This window comes from Chanodichthys erythropterus, chromosome 3, assembly GCF_024489055.1.
Source record: "Chanodichthys erythropterus isolate Z2021 chromosome 3, ASM2448905v1, whole genome shotgun sequence".
In the NCBI taxonomy this organism is placed as follows: Eukaryota; Metazoa; Chordata; class Actinopteri; order Cypriniformes; family Xenocyprididae; genus Chanodichthys; species Chanodichthys erythropterus.
Genome location: NC_090223.1, coordinates 40317550 through 40343094, shown reverse-complemented (window position 1 = coordinate 40343094; position 25545 = coordinate 40317550). Strand labels below are relative to the sequence as shown.

Genomic DNA, 25545 nt, shown 5'->3' with positions numbered 1-25545 from the left:
GCAAATTTGTGTCACTTTTGTATGTTGTGTGTATGCTTATACTTTTATTCAGCAAGGATTAATTAAATTGATCAAAAGTGATAGAAAATTTGTTACATAAAATTTTATTGGATCTTTCTATTCATCAAAAAACCCTGAAAAAAGTATCATAGTTTACAAAAAAAAAAAAAAAAAAAAAAAAGCTGTTTTAACATTGAAAATGATAAGAAATGTTTCTTGAGCAGCAAATCATCACATTAGAGTGATTTCTGAAGGATCATGTGACACTGAAGACTGGAGTAATGATGTTGAAAATTCAGCTTTTCCATCACAGGAATAAATTAGACTTTAAAATAAATTAAAATAGAAATTTTATTTAAAATTGTAATATTATTTCACAATATTACTGTTTTTACTGTTTTGATCAAATAAATGCAGCTTTGGTGAGCAGAAGAGGTCAAAAACATTGAAAAATTGTATTTCAACATAACAAATATATAACACTAATAATAAAGTAATTTAATGAATTAATGCTTCATATTATCTGACACCATAAGAAAAATCATCCAGGTCATTTCATGCTAACTGCCATTCTCATGCTCTTTCCCGTTTCTATGAATGCACACACACACACACACACACACACACACACACTAAAGCCTCTGGAGGTCTAGCTGTGGAAGGAAGAAGTGTAGTGGGAGAGCACTGCAGCCATGACTCATCTCCAGTCATAAACACAACACACACACCCGTGCTGACCAGAGGCCAGATGAACACAGGGCCTCCTATCACATCAGTAGCAATAAAGGAGGTGGAAACCCAGCAATGGTCACCTCACACCGTTAAACAGGAAGCTGATTTTCTGCTATCTGGGAGCACAGATGTTAGACGAGCTAAATATGAGACGGGGTATCACGCTGTCCCTCAGACTTTTGAAAGCTGTTTGGGGGCAACTCAAACCGGTTGGATTCCTCTCCACACATGATCATAGTCAAGGTCATCCCTGCTGTGAGGGAAACTGTAAGCGTATGAATGGTTTAAATGAGCTGAGGTAATTTCACAAAATGTGCCGTTTCAGGGAAGTACACGAGCAGTACACAATTCCTATAGCAGCCAGATGGAGCCATTATCAGAGGAGGATTTAATGTCTGTTACTGAACCATATGTGATACTGCAGAGATCCTGCACTCATCTAACTATGCCTTATTTTCTGTCCAACACACACACATACATACAGGTTTAAGCTGCTCAGTCAGGAAGAGGGCGAGTACTTCAATGTACCTGTCCCAGCAGAGGGAGAAGAAGGCAACGAGGAATTCCGGCAGAAGTTTGAGGTGAGCGTGTATGCGCTTTTTTTTTTTTTTTTGGGGGGGGTGTGCCAGAGTATATGTGTGTGTGTGTTTGTGGATCAATATGTATTTAAATTCCTATTTGAATACCACAATTTCATAATCTAGAACCAGACCAGTGTATAACAGGCACAGTTAGTTGTGCTGTTGTGTTTTGTTTTTTGTTTGATTTTGTTTCATTTCATTTTTGTTTGTTTTTTTGTTTGTTTTGTTTCATTTCATTTTTGTTTTTGTTTTTTTGTTTGTTTTGTTTCATTTCATTTTTGTTTGTTTTTTTTGTTTTTTATTTCATGTTTGTTTTTTGTTTGAGGGCTTGAAAAGTAAAGGCCCCGATATACTCACGGCGAAGTTCTTTTCTGTTCTTCGCTTAGGGGTAAAAAGAAGTTTGAAATACGTGAGCAGCGATATATTGTTAGTGAACATCCCGACGCCGCCCACACTGCTGTGAGCGCCGTGTAGATGAATATGTAAATCTGCTGCCGGCTTTCCATTCAATAACAAAATAATCATACAACAAAATGAGAAAACTAGTGTCAGTGTCTCATTTAATCAGAACTACAACCTCATTTTCTACTATAAAGTGGCTTTCCAGTACGTTCATGTTTTCACTCGCGGACGTCGGACCTTGACAGACTGAACAGAAGAAATGAACAAAAGAAGATTTCCACGTCAAAGAAGGCAGAGCCTCAGAGCACACATGCCTATTATGTAATCGCCATGGACCGATGGTAGTACAAATGTGTTTACCTGCCGGAGCAAACTTTTCTGGAAAGTCCGCTTTGGCAAGCAGTTTCAAATTTCAATTATTCAAAGTTTCCAAACGAGCTTGGTTTTGGCCTGATTTTGTTCGAAATGATGTCACGTCAGTTCATTCTTCGATTTCGCTTGAAGTATATAGGGCCATAAGAGGAAAAAATTTGTGTAGATAAATTATTATATTTTGATAAAAGATTGTGAAGACAAACATTTTTATTGGAATAATGTGCTGGAATCATGCCTAATAAGATGAGGAATGAAAAAAAAAATTTTGATTTTGATTTGATGTTGATTTTCACTCTCCGAACTGGGTGCAAGCAGGTGAAAGAGAGAGAGGTCTTTGTGCATGAAGCGTATATCACTCACTGACAAATCTGGCACAAATAACACATTGGCAAATCCCAGCTTCCTCCCAAAGTAATCACACTCATGTCAACCTGAATTCTGCTCCGCCCGTCCCAATTTGAATACAGAATGTAGCTGACTGAGAGGTACCAGCACGAAGCTCCTGATCCCTGGGTTTTTTCTTCATAGATTGATTCGGGCACATTTTTAAAGTCTGCTTTCCTCTGGTTTCCTCCATCTTTTGAGAGCATACACTAGTTAGTAGTTCAGACATGTTTCCCATAAGTTGATAGGTGAAAATGGTCTCGACAGTCAGTTTGTGCCTGTTGGTGCGTGCATGTGATGCGTGTGGCATGCATGTTGTCTGTGCCGTGTGTGCATGTGAAGGGGCACAGACTGTGCAGGTCTCTGCATAATTTAGACATTCTCGTGAGCAGACCCAGCTGTGCACATAGTGCATGATGGTATTATTTATGAACAGCCCAATGCAAAGTTTTTATCAGTGTGTGTGTGTGTGTGCGCATGTGTGTGTCTGAGCTGGCATTTTTTCTTACACTGGTGTGATGCATAATGCAAAATGTGAGAAATGGTCAATCTGTCACTCATCTGATGGCTGACATTTCACACATCATGGAAGAAAAACTCATCTGTTTAAGTCTTTTTTTTTTTTTTTGCCTCTTTATCTTTTCTCTTTATCTGTCTCTCTCCTTTTGTACTCTGAGATAGTGAGATAGTGAATTGGAACTTACACACCTTAAAGGGTTAGTTCACCCAAAAATGAAAATTCTGTCATTTATTACTCACTCTCGTGTCATTCCACATCCTTAAGACCTTCATTCATCTTCAGAACACAAATTAAGATCATTTTTCTGAGAGGTCTGAGAGGTTTCTGTCTCTCTAATGTTTACATCTTTAATCTTCAAAATAATAATAATAATAATAATAACATTAATAACAACTTATTTATTTTACATATTGCAAACTTATTGATTATAAAATTGAAGAGGATGAATATGATTATATTATATAAACTACTGTATATTAAATGACTTATTATATCATATTATTATATAAACTGGAATTTATACTTAGAAGGCAGCATAATTAAGTTGTTTTTGAATTATGAAGCAGCCTTTGTGTTGTCTGTGATGGCTCTGTAGGCAGCTCACTGGCTTTAGAGCAATTCTGTCATAGATTAGCATCACATCTGTTGTCTTGTTCAGATCTGTGTTGTTCGATTGTTGCTGGCTGAGAATAAATGACCCTGCATTCCCAGCATGCTTCAAGACTGAATGGTTATGAAGGGAAAATGCTTAGGCTCTATTTGAAAGCATCAGGATGGGTGATGTAGGAAAGGCTATTGAGTCAGTTCCTCTTTATAGGGTGTTTGTGGTCAGGGCAGGTCTCTGCTGAAAGGCGAAGGGGGCAGATGAAGGATTGGCCTGTTGGTGCTCATATTGAGCTCATTAAGTCCGAGTCTGTATCAGGCTACCTGCCAGCAGCTCCATCACACATACGCACACAGATTGACCAACAGGCCACCCTCAGGATCCGTGTCAGTAACACAGAGACGGTCATTCCTGTTCCTGTGCTGTAGGACCAGAACACCCACATCTCACATCACTCGGAGCTGTAGCCTCATGTCAACTTTTGTTCCCGCGTCGTGAGTTATAGCCAGATTTGGCTCAGCATGAAAACAGAGACAGGGAAGTGACTCATTATCTCGCGCTCATTTTGGATCAAGTCATGTTTTATATGGATACAAATGTTCATATAGACTCAACTTGCCCAGGGGTCAATGACGTGATGCTTTTTTTTTTTTCTTTCTTTCTTTTTTTTTCTTTTTCTTTTTTTTTTAATCCGAATCCATTACATTATTCAAAAAGAAAAATTTCTAACACTAATTACTTACTTTGAAACTACTTTGCCAAGCGGCACACTTCTTCATTTAAGTTTATGCACTCTGTAGGTAAAATTACTAAAATTACTCAATCACAAAAAGTCACTAACTAAGCTGCTTAAGTGGCTATATATTTAATGTTAGATTTTTTTATACAAATATATATATATATATATATATATATATATATATATATATATATATATATATATATATATATATATATATATATATATATATATATATTTAATTCATTTATTTGCACAAAAAGATTACCAGTGCATTGGATTTTGGATCAGCATCAGCATAAATCTATATCATTTTGTGATGACTTTGCATTGATAAGGGACAACACAATCTATGAAAACACATTTTATTAAATAAAAAAATTAAAGGTAAAGGTTATCTATTGACAGAAATGCAATATAATATACATAACTATGTTTTCAGTGGAACATAAAGACCTTACATAATGAACAGTAATGTTTTAATTACCTTAGAATGAGCCATTTCTACCACATACACTGTGGGTCCTCTTACATGTCAAGTCGTCATTTTGTGCCGGCATATTTCTACAGTAACCCTAAACGGACAAACACTCTACAGAGCGTGTTTCCTCACTATGGTGTCCTTCTTCTAAATCGTTTGTGTTTTAAGAGGCAGCTTGCATCGTCGCTACGTTGAATACGCACAGTAGTAGTAGTAGTAGTAGTCGTCTGGTTTATTAGAAGCAGAGACCGTTCTTTGTTAGAAGAAGAAACTTCATTGCTTCACTCAGGCTACTCTGCTGTCTCAGATAACAACATCTTTGTTAACCTCACCACTAGATTCCGCTAAAATTTACATATTGCACCTTTAATGTCTTGAGAACAGAAAAATACTAGTGTGATTTTTGTTATGTCATGTTATGTTATGAAAATGATTATTGCTAGTCTTTAATGATAATTGCAAGTCACTTTTTTAGGACAGTGTAAATGTACATTAAACACTGATAATACTAAAGTTTTTATTATGTTTAATTATTTGCACTAACTACATTAACAATAAATGCAATTTGCATTGCAACATTACATTTTTCAGTCTGTATTTTTCTTATGGTTTTGTGAAAAAGTGTGGTATATTTATAGATAAAGTAGATATAATTGGTAGATATAAATAATTTCCATTTTGGCTTTCCTGATGCACCGATTCAACATGGAAATCTAAAGAAGTTCAAATCACCAATAAATAAATCTCCTTTTATAAAGAAGTATTTCCACCTCACACACAATGCTTTTTGTTCATTTTCAGCTCAATTTAAATTTTAAATCATAATTTTTTTATCAGTAGTTTTAATCATTAATTTCATCTCGAATCAAAATAATAAAAAGCAGGAATAATTAACTAAACATTTTCTTCGCTACTAAAAAAAAGATGTTAAATAGGGTCTGCTGAGAATACTGCTGAGTGATAAATAAGTATTTTGAAAACAGCTGAGCTGGCACGTTAGCATTGCTAATTTTGGTGAACTTTTCCCCAAGACTGCCTTTCATCCCTGTATGAAAACAGCATTACTTCTGCATGATGCCATGTTTTATGGATGTGTGCATTTCTGTTTATATGTGTGTGTGTGTCAGAGGTGTAATCAAGAACTGTTAAGTCGTCTCACCTAATAGCTGCCCTCCTGTTGATAGCATCTTCTCAACTTTTATTCACCTGTAATTTGACCTGTCAGGATGTGACCACCTCCCTCCACATCTCACCACTATGAACAAATGACTTCCTCTCACGGTTTTGCTCTTTTTTTCTTTCTTTCTTTCTCACTCCACCCTCCACACTGCTGCGCAGAAATGACTGTATTTGTGTGCAGTGAAGCGCGGTGAAAGCGACGCATTCAGCTCAGTGGAAATCTACCCACATTAGCATTTGTCTCTTTTTCATTTTTATCCCTCCCTTCCCATTCTCTCTTTCTTCCTCTCTTGCATCCATCCGGTCCATTCTGAATCAGACAAATAAAATTGTCACTGGGTCGTCGGGCAGAGCGTTTGTTGTTGCATGTCTGTGTGAGTGCTTGTGGATGGGTTTTACTGCTGCGCAGAATATGGCTGAGATGTTTGCTTTTACAAAAGAAACACTGCCTTAGTCCAGTGATGAGGCTCTTAGCTGGATACAGAGCTAATCGCTCGTTCACGCCCTGCAATCGATGGAGGAGGAGGAGGAGAGTGTTTTGTGTGTGTATGTATGGTGTGTGTGTTAGCAGAGATCAATGGCGCCACTCAACTCGTGGTTTTGGTGGAGAGATGGAGCTTCTTTTAAATGGCTTTTCCCCAGAGGCCACATGTCCCTGACCACAGATCTACAGATCGGACCTACCGAACCACTGAGAGATGGGGAAAAACTCTATCAGCTATGTTAGAGGGATTGTTCAGCCACAAATGAAGATTTCTGTCATCATTTACTCGCCCTCATATTAATACAGACATGTATTCTTTTTCCCCTTGTGGAACACAAAATGAGAAGCAATTAATTCAGATAATTCAAGCAATTATACTTAATGAGGACTGGAACCTTCAAGCTTCAAAAAGGGTGTAAAAGCATTGAAATGGATCATAAAGTGATACATACAACATGTCATTCACTGACAGTCCTCTCCTCCAGTAAACTGTTAACTGTAATGTTTCCAGATGTGCCCAAAAAGCAGTGAGCAATAACTCATTTCCAGATAACATCCCTTCTATCATTTTCTGTCAGTCCCACGAATTAAATGAAATAAATGTTATGTAATTTTATTTTAAAAATAACTAAAATAGAAAACAGATATTCAAAAAGTGTTCAAATAAAACATATTTAAATAAATATTTATATAAAAAGATATTTAATATACTGTACACTATATTGCCAAAAGTATTGGGACACCCCTCCAAATCATTGAATTCAGGCTTTCCAATCACTTCCATGGTCACAGGTGTATAAAATCAAGCACCTAGGCATGCAGACTGCTTCTACAAACATTTGTGAAAGAATGGGTCGCTCTCAGGAGCTCAGTGAATTCAAGTGTGGGACCGTGATAGGTTGTCCCCTGTGCAATAAGTCCATTCGTGAAATTTCCTCACTACTAAATATTCCACGGTCAACTGTTAGTGGTATCATAACAAAGTGGAAGCAATTGGGAACAACAGCAACTCCGCCACGAAGTGGTAGGACATGTAAAATCACAGAGCGGGGTCAACGCATTTTGTGGCACACAGTGCACAGAAGTCGCCAACTTTCTGCAGAGTCAATAGCTACAGACCTCCAAACTTCGTGTGGCCTTCAGATTAGCTCAAGAACAGTACGTAGAGAGCTTCATGGAATGGGTTTCCATGGCCGAGCAGCTCCATCCAATCGTTACATCACCACTGAGCAGCGGAGACATGTTCTCTGGAGTGACGAATCACGCTTCTCTGTCTGGAAATCCGATGGACGAGTCTGGGTTTGGCTGTTGCCAGGAGAACAGTAGTTCTGGCTGCATTTTGCCAAGTGTAAAATTTGGTGGAGGGGGATTATGGTGTGTGGTTGATTTTCAGGGGTTGGGCTTGGCCCCTTAGTTTCAGTGAAAGGAACTCTTAAAGGTGCTAAAGAGGATGTTTTGTTTTATACATTTTTGCAATATCACTTGAAACTGACTTTACTTACTGATAAAAGACTATTTATTAGGTGCACTGTAAGGAATAATATTAATATACATCATCTGTGCACGAGGTAGAGCCTTAAAAACATCAGCCAATTGTTTACGTGATCATCGCGTAAACGATTGGCCCTCTGGCTTGTCAATCACTGCCGTGACGTTCCTTGTGAGAGACGGGCGCGGCTGCACACTCCAGTAACTTTCCACACTCCACAGACGCCGCATGCAATGTTTTTGTCCGGAGACAGGAGTAACAACTGCAGATTATGAGTTACCTGCTGTGAGTCCCACATAATGAATCCACTAACACAACACAGCGAATGCCGGTGGTAAACACTCGTGTGCCAATACGAGTGTTTATGAGTTTTGGGAGGCATTCCTTTGAAGGAAGGGGGTTGTTCTTACGCATGCGCTCATTTCAAAAACTCAGTAACAGTCTTTGGTTTCTCAGTCGACGAAAAGATCCTCTTTAGCACCTTTAATGCTTCAGCATACCAAGACATTTTGGACAATTTCATGCTCCTAAATTTGTGGGAAAAGTTTGGGGATGGCCCCTTCGTGTTCCATCATGACTGCGCACCAGTGCACAAAGCAAGGTCCATAAAGACATGGATGAGCGAGTTTGGTATGGAGGAACTTGACTGGCCTGCACAGAGTCCTGACCTCAACCCGACAGAACACCTTTGGGATGAATTAGAGAGGAGACTGTGAGCCAGGCCTTCATCAGTGCCTGACCTCACAAATGCACTTCTAGAAAAATGGTCAAAAATTCCCATAAACACACTCCTAAACCTTGTGGAAAGCCTTCCCAGAAGAGTTGAAGCTGTTATAGCTGCAAAGGGTGGACCAACTCCATATTAAACCTACGGATTAAGAATGGGATGTCATTAAAGTTCATGTGCACGTAAAGGCAGGCATCCCAAAACTTTTGGTGCAATAGTGTATATATATAAAAATAGATTTTTAAAGCTGCAGTCTGTATTTTTTTTTTGGTTGAAAATCATTTAAAATTAGTACATAACCAGCCAGTATTCAAAACTATCTCCTTACCTTAGGCTGATTCACAACAGTAATCTTTAAATAATGCTTTATAATTCGGGTGGTACTGGAGGGATTCCGCAGGAAATTCGATCATGCAGCCGTTCATCTTTGCGTCATTACGTCACTACTGTTTACATGGAGAAGGAGTCCTGGCTGGTAGGCTATATGGCATGTGGAGGATGCTGCTGGATCATTTATTGCCTTTTCTCACAGCAGTTGCAATAATTAAACATCATTTTGATGGCGGATTGTAATACAATCATCAGTGACGACTGGAGAGCAAAAGACTTCGGACTGCGGAGTGGCTACAGTGTGTAATGCTAATACACACTTGTGGCGAACAGAGCGGCCGAGAGCCGGCATTACTTTCATTTTGTATTTGTTTATTTTGATATTAAAGGTTTTTGTTGAACGTTCGCCGGTTCCCACCTCCTCCTCAAAGCTGATGTTGTTAACATTTACAATTTGAGTTCAGATGACATTTTCTGGTGGAAATTCTTATTTTGGTCATACTTCCAAGACGTAGAATCTGTGATTCTGAAGAACAGTATCCACACCGATGTGGTGATTGACAGCAAACATTAGATTCATCCGCACTGAGGAGCCGTGCCAATGCACAACCCACGTAAAGATGATAATTCTGCAAATAACTGCAATTGCAGGTTTCAAACACAGATGGCGACAAAGAGGCACAACTTACGAATTGCAGCTTTAAATATATAAAAAGGTAGACAGCATCATAAACGTGGTATATATTACTTTTGTGGTATATTCAAAGTCTTCTATTATATAATAGATTGGGTGAAGAACAGATTGAAATATAAGATGTTGATTCACAGTCCTCCCCTCCAGTGAGCTGTGAACTGCAATGATGAGCCAGTGAATTGAACTTACAAAACAAATCAGTTCAATTTGTAAACAAATCATTCAAATGAACACAATTTGTTTATTAATCATTAAGAGCCAGAGCAGTTTTAAGGCAAGGTTTTCATTGAATAACTGCTTTAATTTTGTTATTCAGAATATTTCACATGAGTCATTTGGACCACTTTTGGTGCTTTTAAGTGTTTTTTGACGCTCCAGTCCCCATTCATTGTAATGGTATTGAACAGAGCAGCCAGTATATTATTCTAAATTTCTCATTTTATGTTCTACAGAAGAAAGTCTTTCGTACAAGGTTCGGGGGTGGGTAACGCGAGGGTGGGTAAATAATGACAGAATTTTCCTTTTATTTGGTAGAAAAGAGGCAAAGATGTGTGAGTGCGGCTGAGTGCTGGGCAGCCGGTCTGTGTTTGTCTGCAGGGACAGTGTGAAGTGTTGCATCCGAACAGTAGGGACTGGGTTAATGGAATTCTATGCTAGACTGAGCTGCATGCCAGCCTCACAATATGGCAGCAGTTTGAAAATTAAAATTGAATGTACTCCAAAAGGCTATGAGAGAGAGGGCAGTGAGATAGGAACGTGTGGGATGGGCCGAGGGGACCCAGGCAATCCTACACATTCATTCTGGTAAACAACAGTGGAATCCTGGGAAAAGTGAGAGGCATGCAGAAATTCATTTGGTATGATTGAAAATGTGTCTGAATTCAAATCAGCTCAGCCTGTTTTTAATTACAGTCACCTCTTGTACATCACATCATGTAAGTGGTAGTGGCCTCTTGTCGTTCCACACCTGTAAGACGTTCGTTCATCTTCGAAACAAAAAATGAAAAAAATGCTTTAAAAAGTTCATAAAGAGATCATAAAATGAATTCATGTGTATTGAGCTATTTAGTCCAAATTTTCTGAAGAGACTCAATCGATTTTTATAATGGACAGGTTGAATTTAGGCTTATATTCAAATATAAACATTAATCAGCGAACATAAACAAGCTCAACCGAACCTGCTTGACACGTGAGAACAAACCTCATTGGTTCTCACACACGTCAAGCGAACGTGCTTGAGCTTCCGTTGACCTCAACTGATGTGTGAGCTGATGAATGTTTATGTGAATAAAAGCTTAAATTCAATCTGTTCATCAGTTTCCTGCCAGTTCTGTCCCATCCATTATTAATAAATAAAGGTATTATTAAATACATATTCAAATAATGCATATATATATTTAATTGTATGTTTTTTAAATGCAGACGGACAGATATTTAAATAAATATAAAAATAAAACACATATTTAAATAAATATTTAATTAATAGATATTTAAACAAATTTCAAAAAAAAAAAAAAAAGTTAGACATTTTTTTTAAATAATTAAATATTCAAATAAAACACGCATTTAAATAAATGTTTTAAATAAATATTTATTTAAATATCTTTTAAATATATCTATAAAATGATGATGGACAGAGAGGTTTAAATAAGTAAATATTCAAATAAAACATACATAAATATTTAAAATATTTGTATAAAATATAGATATTTAATAAAAAGCTAGACAGACAAACAAATATTAAATAGTGTTTGCAGTGCATAAAACGCAAAGTAAGGAATTTTGACACTGTTGTGTTTGTGCCTGGGCCTAAATGCTGTGCAAACGTGTTGTGAATGAAAAAAGCTTTTAAACCATTTGAGACTGTATGAGTGTGTGTGTGTGTGCGCGTGACTTGTTGCTAGGCTGCTGTAGGTGTGATTGGCTCACAGCTGTAGATAATGGATCAGTTCTCAGTGGACTGTGAAGGAGAAAGTTGGTGAACAAGGAAATCGGCAGTACACTTCACCTCAACCTGCAGCCAACCGGGCCTAATGACTATGGCCTGTGACCGCACACACACTTAATACAGAAGGAACCACAGACATTTACACAGGCCGTCTGTCATTCCGTAGTATGCCAGCTTGGGCAGCGAGATCCCTGCCAGAAACTAAACGTTCACCCAGAGAGAGCGAGAGACACATACACACACACACACACATAAAAACCGCCACAGTTTAACAGACACACACCCACTTCCTCTGTGTCTAACAAACACTTTAGAGCTGTTTTACAAATGCTGCCAAAGACATATTTAATATCTCTCTTTGTATTACAGATACATGCTGTCTCTTTCACACATGCACACAATAGCCAAAAATTGCTTCATCTGCAGTCTGGGTGACAGGTTTACCCAGCGTTTGCTGAATCATGTGTTTGACAGATTTAGCAAGGACGTGATGAATAGACCTGCTTAAGAAATTCAGTAACATCAACAGAGAAAAACAAACAAGGGATGTCAGTCATGTCAGAGAACTGTGGCTCGTTTTTATGTTTGTGTGTGTCTGTGGGTCAGGTTAAGTGTAGATCCTGAAATCGCCTACATTGTGGAGACCAGCAAACGATCAGTGAAAAATTAGAAAAAGACGAGAATTATAGATTAGACGGTGCTTGGGAAGACGTATGGAGCAGTTGTTTTTTGCTTTATTTATTTATTTGCTCACGCTTCCCAGTGCCTTGCTGTCTTCTTGCACTCCTTTCGCTCTTTGACTATTTCATGAACCTTTTCTCATTACTGTGCTCGCAATCATTGCACATTCATGAAGACAAGACGAATAGATTTCAAACAATTTTGAAGTGTGGCTCACAAGTGGACATTCTTGTAATGTTGTGACTTTCTTGTCACAGACTAGCTGCCAACTACTCACAGCCTTAAAAATGTCTTGTAGTGTATATGCGTAGCTTTTTATAAGCAGTAAATCCTAATGAAAATCTAAAAATGCTAACAGGTTCGTGTAGGGATGCACAATAAATGGGTGTCGTATTGGTTATACAGTAAGCTGATATTTTTAATTAATTAAATGTTATATAAATAACATAGAATTTATCTGTATCATCAATATTGTATGTATATATCAATATTTTTGGCCTTTTTGTAAATTGTGAATGAATATGTCTCCTAGTGATGCATACTATATCGGTACTGTGTCAGTTATTGTCTAATATTACAGTTTTTTTTATTGATCTGTATTTATTGATCCTAATTATTTCATACACATTACCCATATTTTTAAATTTAGATGATATTTGTCTTCATCTAACACTGACTGAATGTTAAAAACACTAATAATTTAGTAAGACTCTTTTAAATGCCATGTTTAACAAATATCATAATCAATATGTATTTATCATACTGAATTATAATGTTGTGGAGCCCAAATTCACTTGTAGCATTTAAAATAGTTGATTTAAAGGGGTCATGAACTGTGGTGTTTTATTGTTTAATAATGTTTCACTTAAAATGTTAGTATGCTTTTTACATAAAAAATGTCATAATTTAGAAATAAAAGTAATTTTTTCTACCTCTGATTTGAATGCTCTGTTTTAAGGGGTGTGTCTGCTGTGGGACTTCAGTGTAAACGCCCACTGCTGTGATTGGCTGAAATCTTTCTATTTGAAATAGCCAAGTATTACTCTCTCTTTTAGCACATTTTTACCATTACAGCTCTCAAGGTTAACTAATCGTGAAAAGTGTTGCATTACATTTAGATGGCATTATATTTAGATTGTGGCATGAAAGGCTGCAGAGATGAACACTGTGTAGCCGATCACAGACATGTTGTTGAGCACATGAAAGCAGTGATCTCGTCATTGAAACTCAATTTCTGCACGCTGAGGAATGCTTTCATCGTCACTAACAGTGCAAACACGATATAACTAGAGATTCATTGAATAAAATGAGAGTTTTGGCACGAGTCCAGAACTCAATTACTGATAAACTCCCTCTGTTTGATTGACAGCTCCAGCGATTGCAAAGGGAGCGTTCTTTGATCGTTTTCTTTATATAATTTAATCACCCTTTAAATAGCAGATTATTTTCATCCTACTAAGAGAAACAAATTTGACTTACTGACACATCTGACTATATATGAATCATTACATATCAGATCAAGCATTAGAACAGTAGGAGAAACTCAGTTCCCATTCAGTCGGTCACGTTCGACGTACGTCGGACAGACCGACGAATAGGAATCTCGCTAGAGAGGCCAATCTACTTCGAGTGTAACTAAAACGAGCCAATGCACATTGGCATGCAATCATATGCATCAGCTGCTCGCCTCACAGCGCGGGTATATAATGAGCAGCAGGTGCGTTGCATCTTCAGCTTTTCGCTTCGGAGCCGAACGGTGTTTGTTCCTGTTCTCTGCAAGCAAGCTTTTTGGTTGAACTTCTCTTTTTTTTCCGAGTGCGGGCGAACAGCACAGCAGCGGGGTCAACGTCCTCTCTTTTTCTGTTTTTGTTTCGTTTGCCGTTTTTGAGCAAATAGCTGTTTGACAGCGTCAGAAGGCTGTTCTCACGGCCGGTATGGTGCGCTTTGGAGTGCTGAAAAGCCGTTTTTACGGCTGGTAAGAGTGAGCGCCTTCAAAGAGAGAAAGCACATGACAGGCTGCACACAATCCCTGTCTGTGTTGCGGTGGCCGTTCCCCTGCGTGCTTCAGCACTTCTAAATGAGTAAAGTCCCTGTAAGAGCTTACACAAGTAGATTTGCGTCTTTTTAAAGACGACATCCTACTTGTGTTTCTGGATGCGATCGTTCCTGTCCTCACTGACGGCCACGATCACCGTTTCGCATGTCTGGGCGCGTGCTGAAATGATGTTCGTGGGTGTTCATGTTTTCATATGAGAACATGATCACGTCGACACGCCGGTCGTGACTCTTCTTTCTCCGGGAAGCTTGAGTCCCCTCTGTTGTTGGCCAGCTGCCGCTTGTGTGTAAAAGCACAGCTGCGGGTCTGCCCGACACTCTGGGAGACCGTGGAGATCAACGAGAGCAAACCTCTCGCTCCTCTGCGTGTCGTGTGCCGTCGAGCTGCCGGGCTGTAGCGCGGGTTGTCACGGCAACCCAGCGCTCGCTCGGCGCTCTAGATGCGCGGTTCCCTTGCGTAATCTCCATTGTAGCACCCTCTCTGGTGCACCAGAAGAGGTCTACTTTGCTGATATGGCTTGGGTGACATGAGGTTGAGGGGTTCCTTCGGGGAACCAACCCCCTAGGGCCCCTCCCTCTCTAGCGCATTGCGAGCTGTGCAGTTTCTGGATTGGATTGCTGGTCCTTTTCATAGGGGAACCTAGCATTTCATTCAGAGCTCCAGCTGAAGGACAGACGTCGATTGCAGCATCGGAGAGAGTGCTGTTATGCTCTGGAAATGAGGGTGACGCTGCCCACTGTAATGGTGTGTGCTTATGCTGACTCAGATTCAGAGTTTACAGCCATGCTTTCCTGGGTCTTCCAGATGTGCATGGAAAACTTGGCAGTATGGGGGTATATTGGTGCCATAAATATGGAATGCCAAAGGTGCCAATCTGCATAAGTTTTTCCTCTCTCACTACCCTCTTGGATGGGGTGGCTGTACACAGACCACACCCACCCTGCATGTGAGGCCAAGGCACTTTTTTAGCATGAGGGTAGTTCTGTGCTGGGGTTGAGCTGCGCTTGTTGACGAACCGTGATCAAAGTCACGGCGCAGGCCCTCAGCCAGACGATGTCCACCTCCGTGGTCCAGAAGTGCCCCCTGGCTTACCTTGTGAGGTGTGAGAGGTTGTCAAGCTAAATGCTTTCTCAATGCTCCCATCTTACGAGGTGGCCTTTTGGTGACACTGTCGAGGACTGAGCCCAGCGGTTCTCCTCAGTTAGTAGCGGATCGGGGAGCTTCCCATGACAAACCATTGAGTTCCTCTTGGGCCGCCCCTCAGTCTGCTCGTTGCCAAGGGTGTCGTCCCCTGCAAGAAACTCCGGCCCAGCAGGCTCTGCTGTATCCATTGCGGGGAGATGACGCCTCCCGTCTCTGCAGCTGTTTAACTGGTTGGTGAGAATCACCCCTGAGACGGGCGACCCAGAGATGGGTGGGGCTGCTCTTCCAACCCTGGAGGAGGGCCAGGTGGTAAATCCTTTATTGGGTTTGTTTCTGTTCCGCCACTGACCCAAGAGGCAGCGGTACCCAAATTTTAAAGAGCAGTTCCTCCATTTCCAGGTCTGAAGAGGGTTTGGAGAGCAGTGGGAGGAGAAAAACCTCACCACTCTCATCCCCCTCTTCTGTCGCCAGCGGACAGCAGCGAGCAGCGGGCAGCCAAAGCCTCGACTGCTCCCTCTGTCCATCCGTGGAGCCAGGTAAGTGTTGCCTAGCACACTGTGACGCCGCTTCGGGCCGCCTCACAAAGAGAGCCCCCCGAGCCGCGTCCCTGTGTTCCACCTCGCTGCCCTGCTGCGGGTACACCGGTGGTCCCTTTGGTCCTGCTTGTACGGTCTCTGCGAGCCGGGTTAGCGCTCCCCAGTCCGTCTCGCTGGCTCCTTCGGACCATCAGGACGTCCTCTTCACTACAGTGAAAGATGCCGATGCCCCTGTCCTGCGTGCGGAGATCGCAGTCCTACTGGCGAAGGACGCGATAGAGCCGGTCCCTCCAGCCGATTTGAGGTCGGGGTTCTACAGCCCCTACTTCATTGTACCCAAGAAAAGCGGCGTGTTACGACCGATCTTGGACCTGCGAGTTTTGAATCGGAGCCTCCACAAGCTACCATTCAAAATGCTCACGCAGAAACGCATTTTCGAGTGCATCCGTCCCCGAGATTGGTTTGCAGCGATTGACCTGAAGGACGCGTACTTCCATGTTTCAATTCTTCCGCGACACAGGCCATTCCTGAGATTCGCGTTCGAAGGTCGAGCATATCAGTACAGAGTCCTACCCTTCGGGCTGGCCCTGTCTCCCCGCGTCTTCATGAAAGTCGTGGAGGGAGCCCTTGTTCCCATGAGAGAACAGGGTGTTCGCATTCTCAACTATCTCGACGACTGGCTCATTCTAGCACAGTCCCGGGATCAGTTGTGCAAACACAGGGATTTGGTGCTCAGACACCTCAGCCAGTTGGGGCTTCAGGTCAACTGGGAAAAGAGCAAACTCGCCCCGGTGCAGAGGATCTCTTTTCTCGGTATGGAGTTGGATTCGGTCGAGCAGATAGCACGCCTCACAGAGGAACGTGCTCGGTCGGTGTTGAACTGCCTGAATACATTCAATGGCAGGACAGCGGTCCCACTGAAGTTCTTTCAGAGGCTCCTGGGGCATATGGCGGCTGCTACGGCTGTAACACCGCTCGGTCTGCTTCATATGAGACCGCTTCAGCACTGGCTTCACGGCCGAGTCCCGAGATGGGCGTGGCAGCGCGGCACGTTCCGTGTGCCAATCACTCAGGAGTGCCGCCGAACCTTCAGTCCGTGGTCGGACCCCTTGTTTCTTCGGGCAGGAGTGCCCCTAGAACAGGTGTCCCGGCATGCTGTGGTGTTCACAGATGCTTCTGCCACCGGCTGGGGTGCCACGTAATACGGGCATGCAGTCTCAGGGGTTTGGATGGGACCCCATCTGCATTGGCACATCAATTGCCTCGAGTTGCTGGCAGTACGCCTTGCTCTGAGCCGCCTCAAAGGCCTGCTTCAGGGCAAGCATGTACTGGTCCGTATGGACAACACTGCGACCGTTGCGTACATCAACCGTCAAGGTGGTCTACGCTCCCGTCGCATGTCGCAACTCGCCCGCCATCTCCTCCTGTGGAGTCGGAAGCATCTGAGGTCGCTTCGCGCCATTCATGTTCCCGGTGTGCTCAACCGTGTGGCCGACGAGCTATCACGAGCTGCGCTGCCAGGAGAGTGGCGACTCCACCCCCCAGGTGGTTCAGCTGATCTGGAGAGAATTCGGAGAGGCTCAGGTAGACCTGTTTGCCTCACCAGAAACCTCCCACTGCCAGTTGTTTTACTCTCTGACCGAGGGGACACTCGGGACAGATGCACTGGCTCACAGCTGGCCCCGGGGCCTGCGCAAATATGCGTTTCCCCCAGTGAGCCTACTTGCACAGACCCTGTGCTAAGTCAGGGAGGACGAGGAGCAGGTCTTGTTAGTTGCGCCTTACTGGCCCAACCGGACCTGGTTCCCAGAACTCTCACTCCTCGCGACAGCCCCTCCCTGGCCCATCCCTCTGAGGAAAGACCTTCTTTCTCAGAGACGGGGCACTCTTTGGCACCCGCGTCCAGACCTCTGGAAACTCCATGTCTGGTCCCTGGACGGGATGCGGAGGTTCTAGGTGACTTACCCCCTGAGGTACTTAACACCATCACTTCGGCACGTGCACTGTCTATGAGACGTGCTTACGCCTCAAAGTGGAACCTGTTCGTCCAGTGGTGCTCTTCTCGCCGGGAAGATGCTCGATCAGAGGCACGGAGAGGCCCCGGCTTAGTGTCGGCTTGCTGCGCTACATGCGCTTCTTTTCTCCAGAGAGTCCCTACAAGGCAGACCCTGTCGAGTCCTCCGATATCCCTTCGGCAGCCGACGTGGCGGAGCGTCTGGCGCCAGGCCTATACTCCGATGTATCCTTGAGAACCGGGTTTATGCTGGGTTCCATATGTGTGACCCTACAGGGATCCCATATGGTTGGTTCCACGGTTGCTCCTAAACAAAGCCCGTGTCTTTCCCTCTGGGAGAACCTACCCTTCATCGGGTTGGAGTCACCCCAGCTCTTCCATATGTAGCACAGCCCTACAGGGTTAGTCCATATGTACTTCTCCACATAACTCCTTTGGGGATTCCAGCGTTATTCAATAGTCTCACTGAATGGGTTTTGGGGAACAGCATTGATCGACTCTCTCTGTGTTAGCCCTGTCCCACCATCCCCAGGCAAGGGGGTTCAGGTGGCTTACAACAGAGCGCTGGAAGGGGGCAGCTCCTGTGGCGCTTTGGCAGGGATTCCTACCGACGTACGTCGAACGTGACCGACTGAATGGGAACGTCTCGGTTACAAAGGTAACCCTCGTTCCCTGAAGGAGGGAACGGAGACGTACGTCCCGTCGCCACAGTCGCTGTACCCCGCTGATGCTGCCACCTATCCGGTTCGGCTCCTCAGCGAAAACCTGAAGATGCAACGCACCTGCTGCTCATTATATACCCGCGCTGCGAGGCGAGCAGCTGATGCATATGATTGCATGCCAATGTGCATTGGCTCGTTTTAGTTGCACTCGAAGTAGATTGGCCTCTCTAGCGAGATTCCTATTCGTCGGTCTGTCCGACGTACGTCTCCGTTCCCTCCTTCAGGGAATGAGGGTTACCTTTGTAACCGAGACGTTATTTACATGTTGTTGTGTTACTGTCGAGTCCATATCGTAAAAGTCTGTTTGCCAAGCCTGCACCAAAATGTGATTGATTTACCAAAGAATCCACAGTGAAATACCAAATACTATTTGTTGAAAATAAATAACCATATTCCTAACATAAGGATCCTTTGAAAGGTAATGTTATTTTTGTCCTGTTGTATTTCTCTTCTCTCCTCCTCATCTAAGATAATAGTGGGCGGGGCTAACGTTGCAATGATGAAGTAAGCATTGCTTTCTTCTGCGGAGATGGTGTTTCACCTATCTATACATAGGCACATTCTAGGATCTGTCGTTGGTTGGGCCTGGTGTCAATAAAAGCTTTCATTTGACTAACAGGGAAGTTTTCAGTTCTGAAACTTACAGGATATTCTTATAGTACGATAACCTTTTTTTATATCAAATGCTCAAGGAAAAGTTGATTTCTCAATTCATGACCCCTTTAAGTAGTTATTAATACATTTATTTATTTGTGATGCGATCTGGTAAAACCCGGTGGATGTCGTGATGGAACGTTTTCAGTTAAGTCAAAAAATAGATTGAATATCTTTTTTTTTTTTCATTAAATTATCATTCTATAACATCTTGTCTGTCATCTCTGAAAATATCTTGGCAAATTTTGCCTGTTAAATGCAGAAAAATAGCGATTTATAGTGGTAAGGCTGTCTTTCTCTAAAGTTAGTGTTTAAGAACACACCCAGCAGAGGTAAAAAAAACCCCAAAAAAACGGCCATAGCTTTCCCTCTCTTAACACTACAAAGACAGTTCACCTATCAAATAAACCACACATAACATGTAGAATGAAGGTGTATTAATGCAAATTTCCTGCCAGTCCTGTATAAACTACGGCACGCAAAGATTTGTTTTTCTAATACAACGTTATCGCGAGAAGGACAAGAGAACAACGGATCTATAATGAACATACATGTTCGAAATTATGTGTTTATTAGAGGTTGAATTCAAATAAAATACTGCCAAACTGCCCATACTACTTCTGAATAGGATGTCTATTTCATAAAATTTATGAGAATATGGGAATATATAGATCACTCAAATAAATGGAGGCACCCTTAAATGGTCAGATATAGAGCTTGGGTTAAATCTTGTGAAAAAGTTTGGTACTGCGCTAAAACAAAATCTTACTGAAAGCTAATTTTTGAAATATTTCAACCTAAAATTTGGAATGTTGACATTTTTGGCTTTTATTTTCTTGCAGTTTAAGAGTAAAACATGCTTTGTAATATATTATTATAAAATATAAACAATTATATTTTTACATTTTCATAAACTTAAACTTATATAACTTTTTTTTTATTTCACTTTCATAATTTATTTCACTTCTACAATCTGACAAGTGTCTTCTTTAAAACAAGCCCAACCTTAGGTCTGTATTCCAAAGCATTCTTGAATTACAACCATTTATGTTTGGAGAGTGCATTTTCATGTCTATGTGAACCTGTTTTTCTCAGAATTCCATTCCTGAAAATCTGAGCGATCAGCCGACTTCAGATAACCATAATGTTTGTTACAGACAAGCTATGAAAGAAGTAAAAACAGAAATTTTCACAGAAATAGTGCAATATTTTAATTTATCTGTTTACAGCCATAACATGGAAATCATTATCAGCTTATTGCTACCATCCAAAATTTTAATATTGGCGTGTCCCTAGGTTTCTGTGATGGTTGGTTTTAGGAGTAGGGGAAATAAAATATCATTAGCTCAGTATAAAACAATAGAAGTCAAATGGAAGTCACCAGCATGCTAGACGTGTGTGTGTGTGTGTGTGTGTCCGACTCCACAATAACACAAGCTTATTGTTTCTTTTTGCTGTTTCCCAACAGAGAGCTAAAATCGGTCCCAGCAAAACAGACGGCTCTTCCTCCAACGCCATCTCCAAATTCGACAGCAATGGCAACCGGGACCGCATGAAACTGTCCGACTTCAACTTTCTCATGGTGCTTGGCAAGGGTAGCTTTGGAAAGGTAACTCTAGCCCTCGTCTCTCTCTCTCTCTCTCTCTCTCTCTCTCTCTCTCTCTCTCTTTTTTTGTGTATCCGGTAGGCTCGCTGGTGCTTCGAGCAGCAGGTAGTCTTGAGCTGTGAGGTTACCCTAAACAAGTAAGATTACTGGAGCACAGGACTAAAAGACAGCGAGAGGGGAAACAGGAGGGTGAGTGGGCATTCTCATGTAGGCTCATGTTCCAGCTGCTGCCAGTTACCATGGCAACAGGATTTTAAAATGATATTATTGATATGTTGAGGTGTAGTGCTAGACCTCTGTCGGCATCATTAGCCAAGACTCTGTTTGATGTCGTCCACATCACGACAGACGTGGTCTGACCCATCCAATTCGGTGCAGCGACCAAACATCAGACACAAATGTCTGTACGTGACTCTGAGGCTCTCTGCAATCTCATAGACTCGTGTTCAGATAAGAGAGTCAGTGCTGAAGTCAGCCAGAACATGCAGTCTGAAAAATAATTATTTTAAACAGTATTTGTTTTTCAGAACTTAACCAGCTTTAATGAGGGAAAGGACAACAGTCCAATGAGGCATTGCAAATGACAACCTAATTAAAAGCAATGGAGAAAAATAAAATGATTAATTTAAAGATGTTTATGCATATAGAATGTAGGGTTACTGACTCGGCATTGCTCTCTGTGCTTCATGGAAGTGGGAGGGCACAGTTTGCTTGTTCCAATTCTCTGACTGGTGTAGATTTTTTCTACAAAATCATGGGTGCCCTAGTGAAAAATATTCTAAAATGTATTTGAAATACATTTATTTTATGCTAAGTATACTACTATACAAATGCATTTACGTATTTATGTACTTAATATAAATACCCTGTAATTGTCCTTTTAGTATACTAAATTGGTATACTTAAAGTCTGCTAAATTGGAACAAGTATTTTTGTGTTGAAGTCCAACTAAAGATGCACTTTTTGATTGTGCTAAAGTGAAACTATTGCAAGTATACTTTAGGTACACTTTAAATATCTTACATTGAAATTATACAGTGATCATACAATCCTTACTATTAGAGATATTAAACACATTTTAGGCTTAATATTAAGAAATATGCATTGTGCAATAAAGAAGAACTCCTAATAAAGTTTAATTTTATTTATGTCAGTAAATATATGAATGGGTTTGTATTTAGTATGAAATAATGCAGGCCTATTTTAAATACGCACCTAACTCGGAAACTCTTAAGAAAATCTAGTTACCAAAACTCATAATTATGAGTTGTGCTGATGTCCATGTGCATTTTATCTCATAAATACATTCTTTCTGACATGACTTGAAAACACCATAACTGCTGAAGCTAAACCTTGACCCCTATTGGCCTGCCTCATCGTCCTATTGGTTGAACCAGAAGTTGACCGCAATGACTCATCTATGTTTCGAACACACCATAAAGCCAATGCCATCACACTCACCAACAATCAGTTTAGCTGTACTTTTGCTAAACAACTTACAAGCTAGAGTGCACACTATTGGGAATCTGTGTTGCAGATTTTGGCACATTTGTCAGAGGGAAACCTTTAGAGTCTAGAAACTCATTGCAGCTAAAGGCACAAATCTCACCATGTATTTCATATCTGAGAATGATGAAATTATTTTTAGATCATGTTTTTTTAGATGAGACTTTCTTTTTGTGCAAACCAAAGAACTTGAGGTATGAACTGAAACATCTAAGTTTGTTTCTGCTAACAGCTGTATAGGCAGAATTTTCAAACTTTTGCCTACAGCTCAAATGTTACTGAGTAATTTGCAAATAAAATTATTTAATTTGTTACATTTTTAAGTATTTAAGTACTACTTCAATAATCTATTTTTGTCGAATCCTATGTTGACCTGTTATGATTAAATGTACAATTCAGTGAACTGTATTTGAGTTCTACTTGTTGAGTGTAAAAATAGTATTGGCCTAGATAAAAGTTTACAGGAAATGTGTTTTGAGTTGCAAAAAAATAATCATGAAGTAAGTTTTATAATTATGATTATGCCCACACTTTGAAAATCAGGTTGGCTATTGTTTAATTCACTTCAAATTTATTTCTATAGCACTTTTCACAATTTTGCATTGTTGCAAAGCAAATATACATACATATATAAAGTAGTTACAAAAGTAAATTTTTGAAATGGTTGAAAGAAATTCACATACTTGATCAGTAGTTTTATTACTTTAGTGTATTTCTAATGCATTCCAATGTACCTAAGTGTAATACACTTTACCCATTAATGCAACTTTAATGGCCCGTTGCACATTGAAATGTGGACTGCAGCCCTTTGGGCTGTCCAAATATTATGAATTATTAAACAAATTATTAAACTGATGCTGACCAGTCCTCAAATTACACAAAAAGTTAAAAGGTCAAATAAATTCCGAAACGTTAACTGCATGAAAAGTAAATCATTTTAATTTATGCGTGCGTCACATTTAAATACGCAGCGTAATGCGAGACCAGTCAGGTGCAGTTGTGGTGCATTGAGAGTTAAAGCGCACAGAGACAATCGGCAGAGAAATGTTACAGATAGTTTTATTCCATCTGCACGCACTGAAACACAAGCAGTTTTGCAGTGCATGGTCTCATTCTTCCACCAACAAACGAAACTGTTTTACTGCGTGCACAAGAATAAAACTAATGTTATGCCGGTTTATGCAACTGCTTCATGTTACATTAATGACAGATCATGTCAAGTAAAAGGGAAGCAAAACATTCTTGATATTTAATGTTGCATCTGCTGGTTTTATTTCTTTAATAGCTTAAAGTTTAATGCACTTTCGTGTTATGTACAGGCCGTTTCAAGTTTATTTTCACACACCACTTACTGTGCCTATATTGAGACTTTTCTCAGCGATTTGCAGTCTTTTAATCCATATAATTTGTGCTTTCATCAATAGAAAAATCTGTTAACTTATAGCTGTACTTGTAACAGTACAGAGAGAACACAAAGTAACCCCAATTTTGCGTTGACTGCCAAAGTCACGCCCCCCAGTGGTGAACCATTGAAGTTTCGAAACACTTATGACGTAATGAAGCCTCGTTTACTGAAATCACGTGACTTTGGCAGTTTGATACACACTTTGAACCACTGATTTGAAACAAAAGATTTGTAAAGCTTCAAAGCTTCATGAAGCAGTGTTTTGAAATCGTCCATCACTAGATGTTGCTGAATAAAGTCATTATTTAGTTTTTTTGGTGCACAAAAAGTATTCTCATCTCTTCATAACAGTAAGGTTGAACCACTGTAGTCACATGAACTGTTTTAAATATGTCTTTAGTAGCTTTCTGGGCATCTGACACTGTTAATTATCTTGCTGTCAACTGAGCCATCAGATTTTTTCAAAAATATCTTAATTTCTGAAGTATCTGATGTTCTGAAGATGAACGAAAGTCTTACGGGTGTGGAACGACATGAGGGTGAGGAATTAATGACAGAATTTTAATTTTTGGGTAAACTAACCCTTTAATGTTAAAAATCAATTCCCGTATGAAGAAAATGAATGGGGTTTTTACTTCCAAAACCTTGTTGCACTTAATTAAGATTGAATTGACAGTAATGTAAATTTTGTTAGGGTTACATATTGCAACCATAATTAACAAAATAATTAACTTTTTAATTTTTTGTTTCTAAATATTCTTGCATACAAGCAGGATAACTAGAGTGACCGCATCAAACTGGAACTAATTTGTACTAAATAGAAGTGGAAAATCACAGTTGTTTTATGTAACATAGATTGTCATTTTATAGCCTACTAAAACATTCCTTTATCACTGACTGCTGCTAAAAGCTAAAGTAGCAAAAAAGATGCTCATTAAGAAAATTATTTCCAAGTGTAAATGGGAGAAGGAGCTTCAAAGCCTGACAAATGTGCACTTTCATGAGTCCAGTTGTGATTATGGGTTTGATGCAGATCTCACAGTTGGAGACATGGTCATTGATCAGATTCAGTCCTTGGATATGCTGATCCTGGAGCGGTTCTCATCCAACAAACACTTTTGTGTGGCTGCACTATCTGACAATGTCCTTGAGACTTTGGAGCACCGTGTGCAGTTGCGTACCTTTTGTTTGATGTGTGTATTTCTAAACAGGTATGCAGCGGTAATGAATGCGTTGGAATGGACATAACCTGCTTGCTATGCTGCCAGAGTAGAGTGTGCGTGCTTGCGTGTGTGTGTGTGTGTGTGTGTGTGTGTGTGTGTGTGTGTGTGTGTGTGTGTGTGTGTGTGTGTGTGTGTGTGTGTGTGTGTGTGTGTGTGTGTGTGTGTGTGTGTGTGTGTGTGTGTGTGTGTGTGTGTGTTAGGATGTAGAGCTTGTGAGGAGCAGATGGTGTCCTCTGTAATGTTGAAGTGTATCGCTTCTCTTTTCCCCTCGCCAGTCACAAGGTGTCCATCTGGGGCTGCCTTTACACTGAAATAACTCTGCTCATTTCA

General features: G+C 40.7%; 1 protein-coding gene across 5 annotated transcripts in view; it reads left to right on the top strand.

Annotated features, from left to right (window-relative positions):
• prkcbb (protein kinase C, beta b) overlaps positions 1-25545 on the top strand; it is a 167745-nt gene that overhangs the window by 75620 nt on the left and 66580 nt on the right. For all 5 annotated transcript variants that reach the window (XM_067382262.1, XM_067382261.1, XM_067382260.1 and 2 more), the window contains 2 exons: positions 1217-1313; positions 20944-21084. In XM_067382262.1, coding sequence (XP_067238363.1) covers positions 1217-1313; positions 20944-21084 — 238 coding nt within the window. The remainder of the gene's footprint in view (positions 1-1216; positions 1314-20943; positions 21085-25545) is intronic.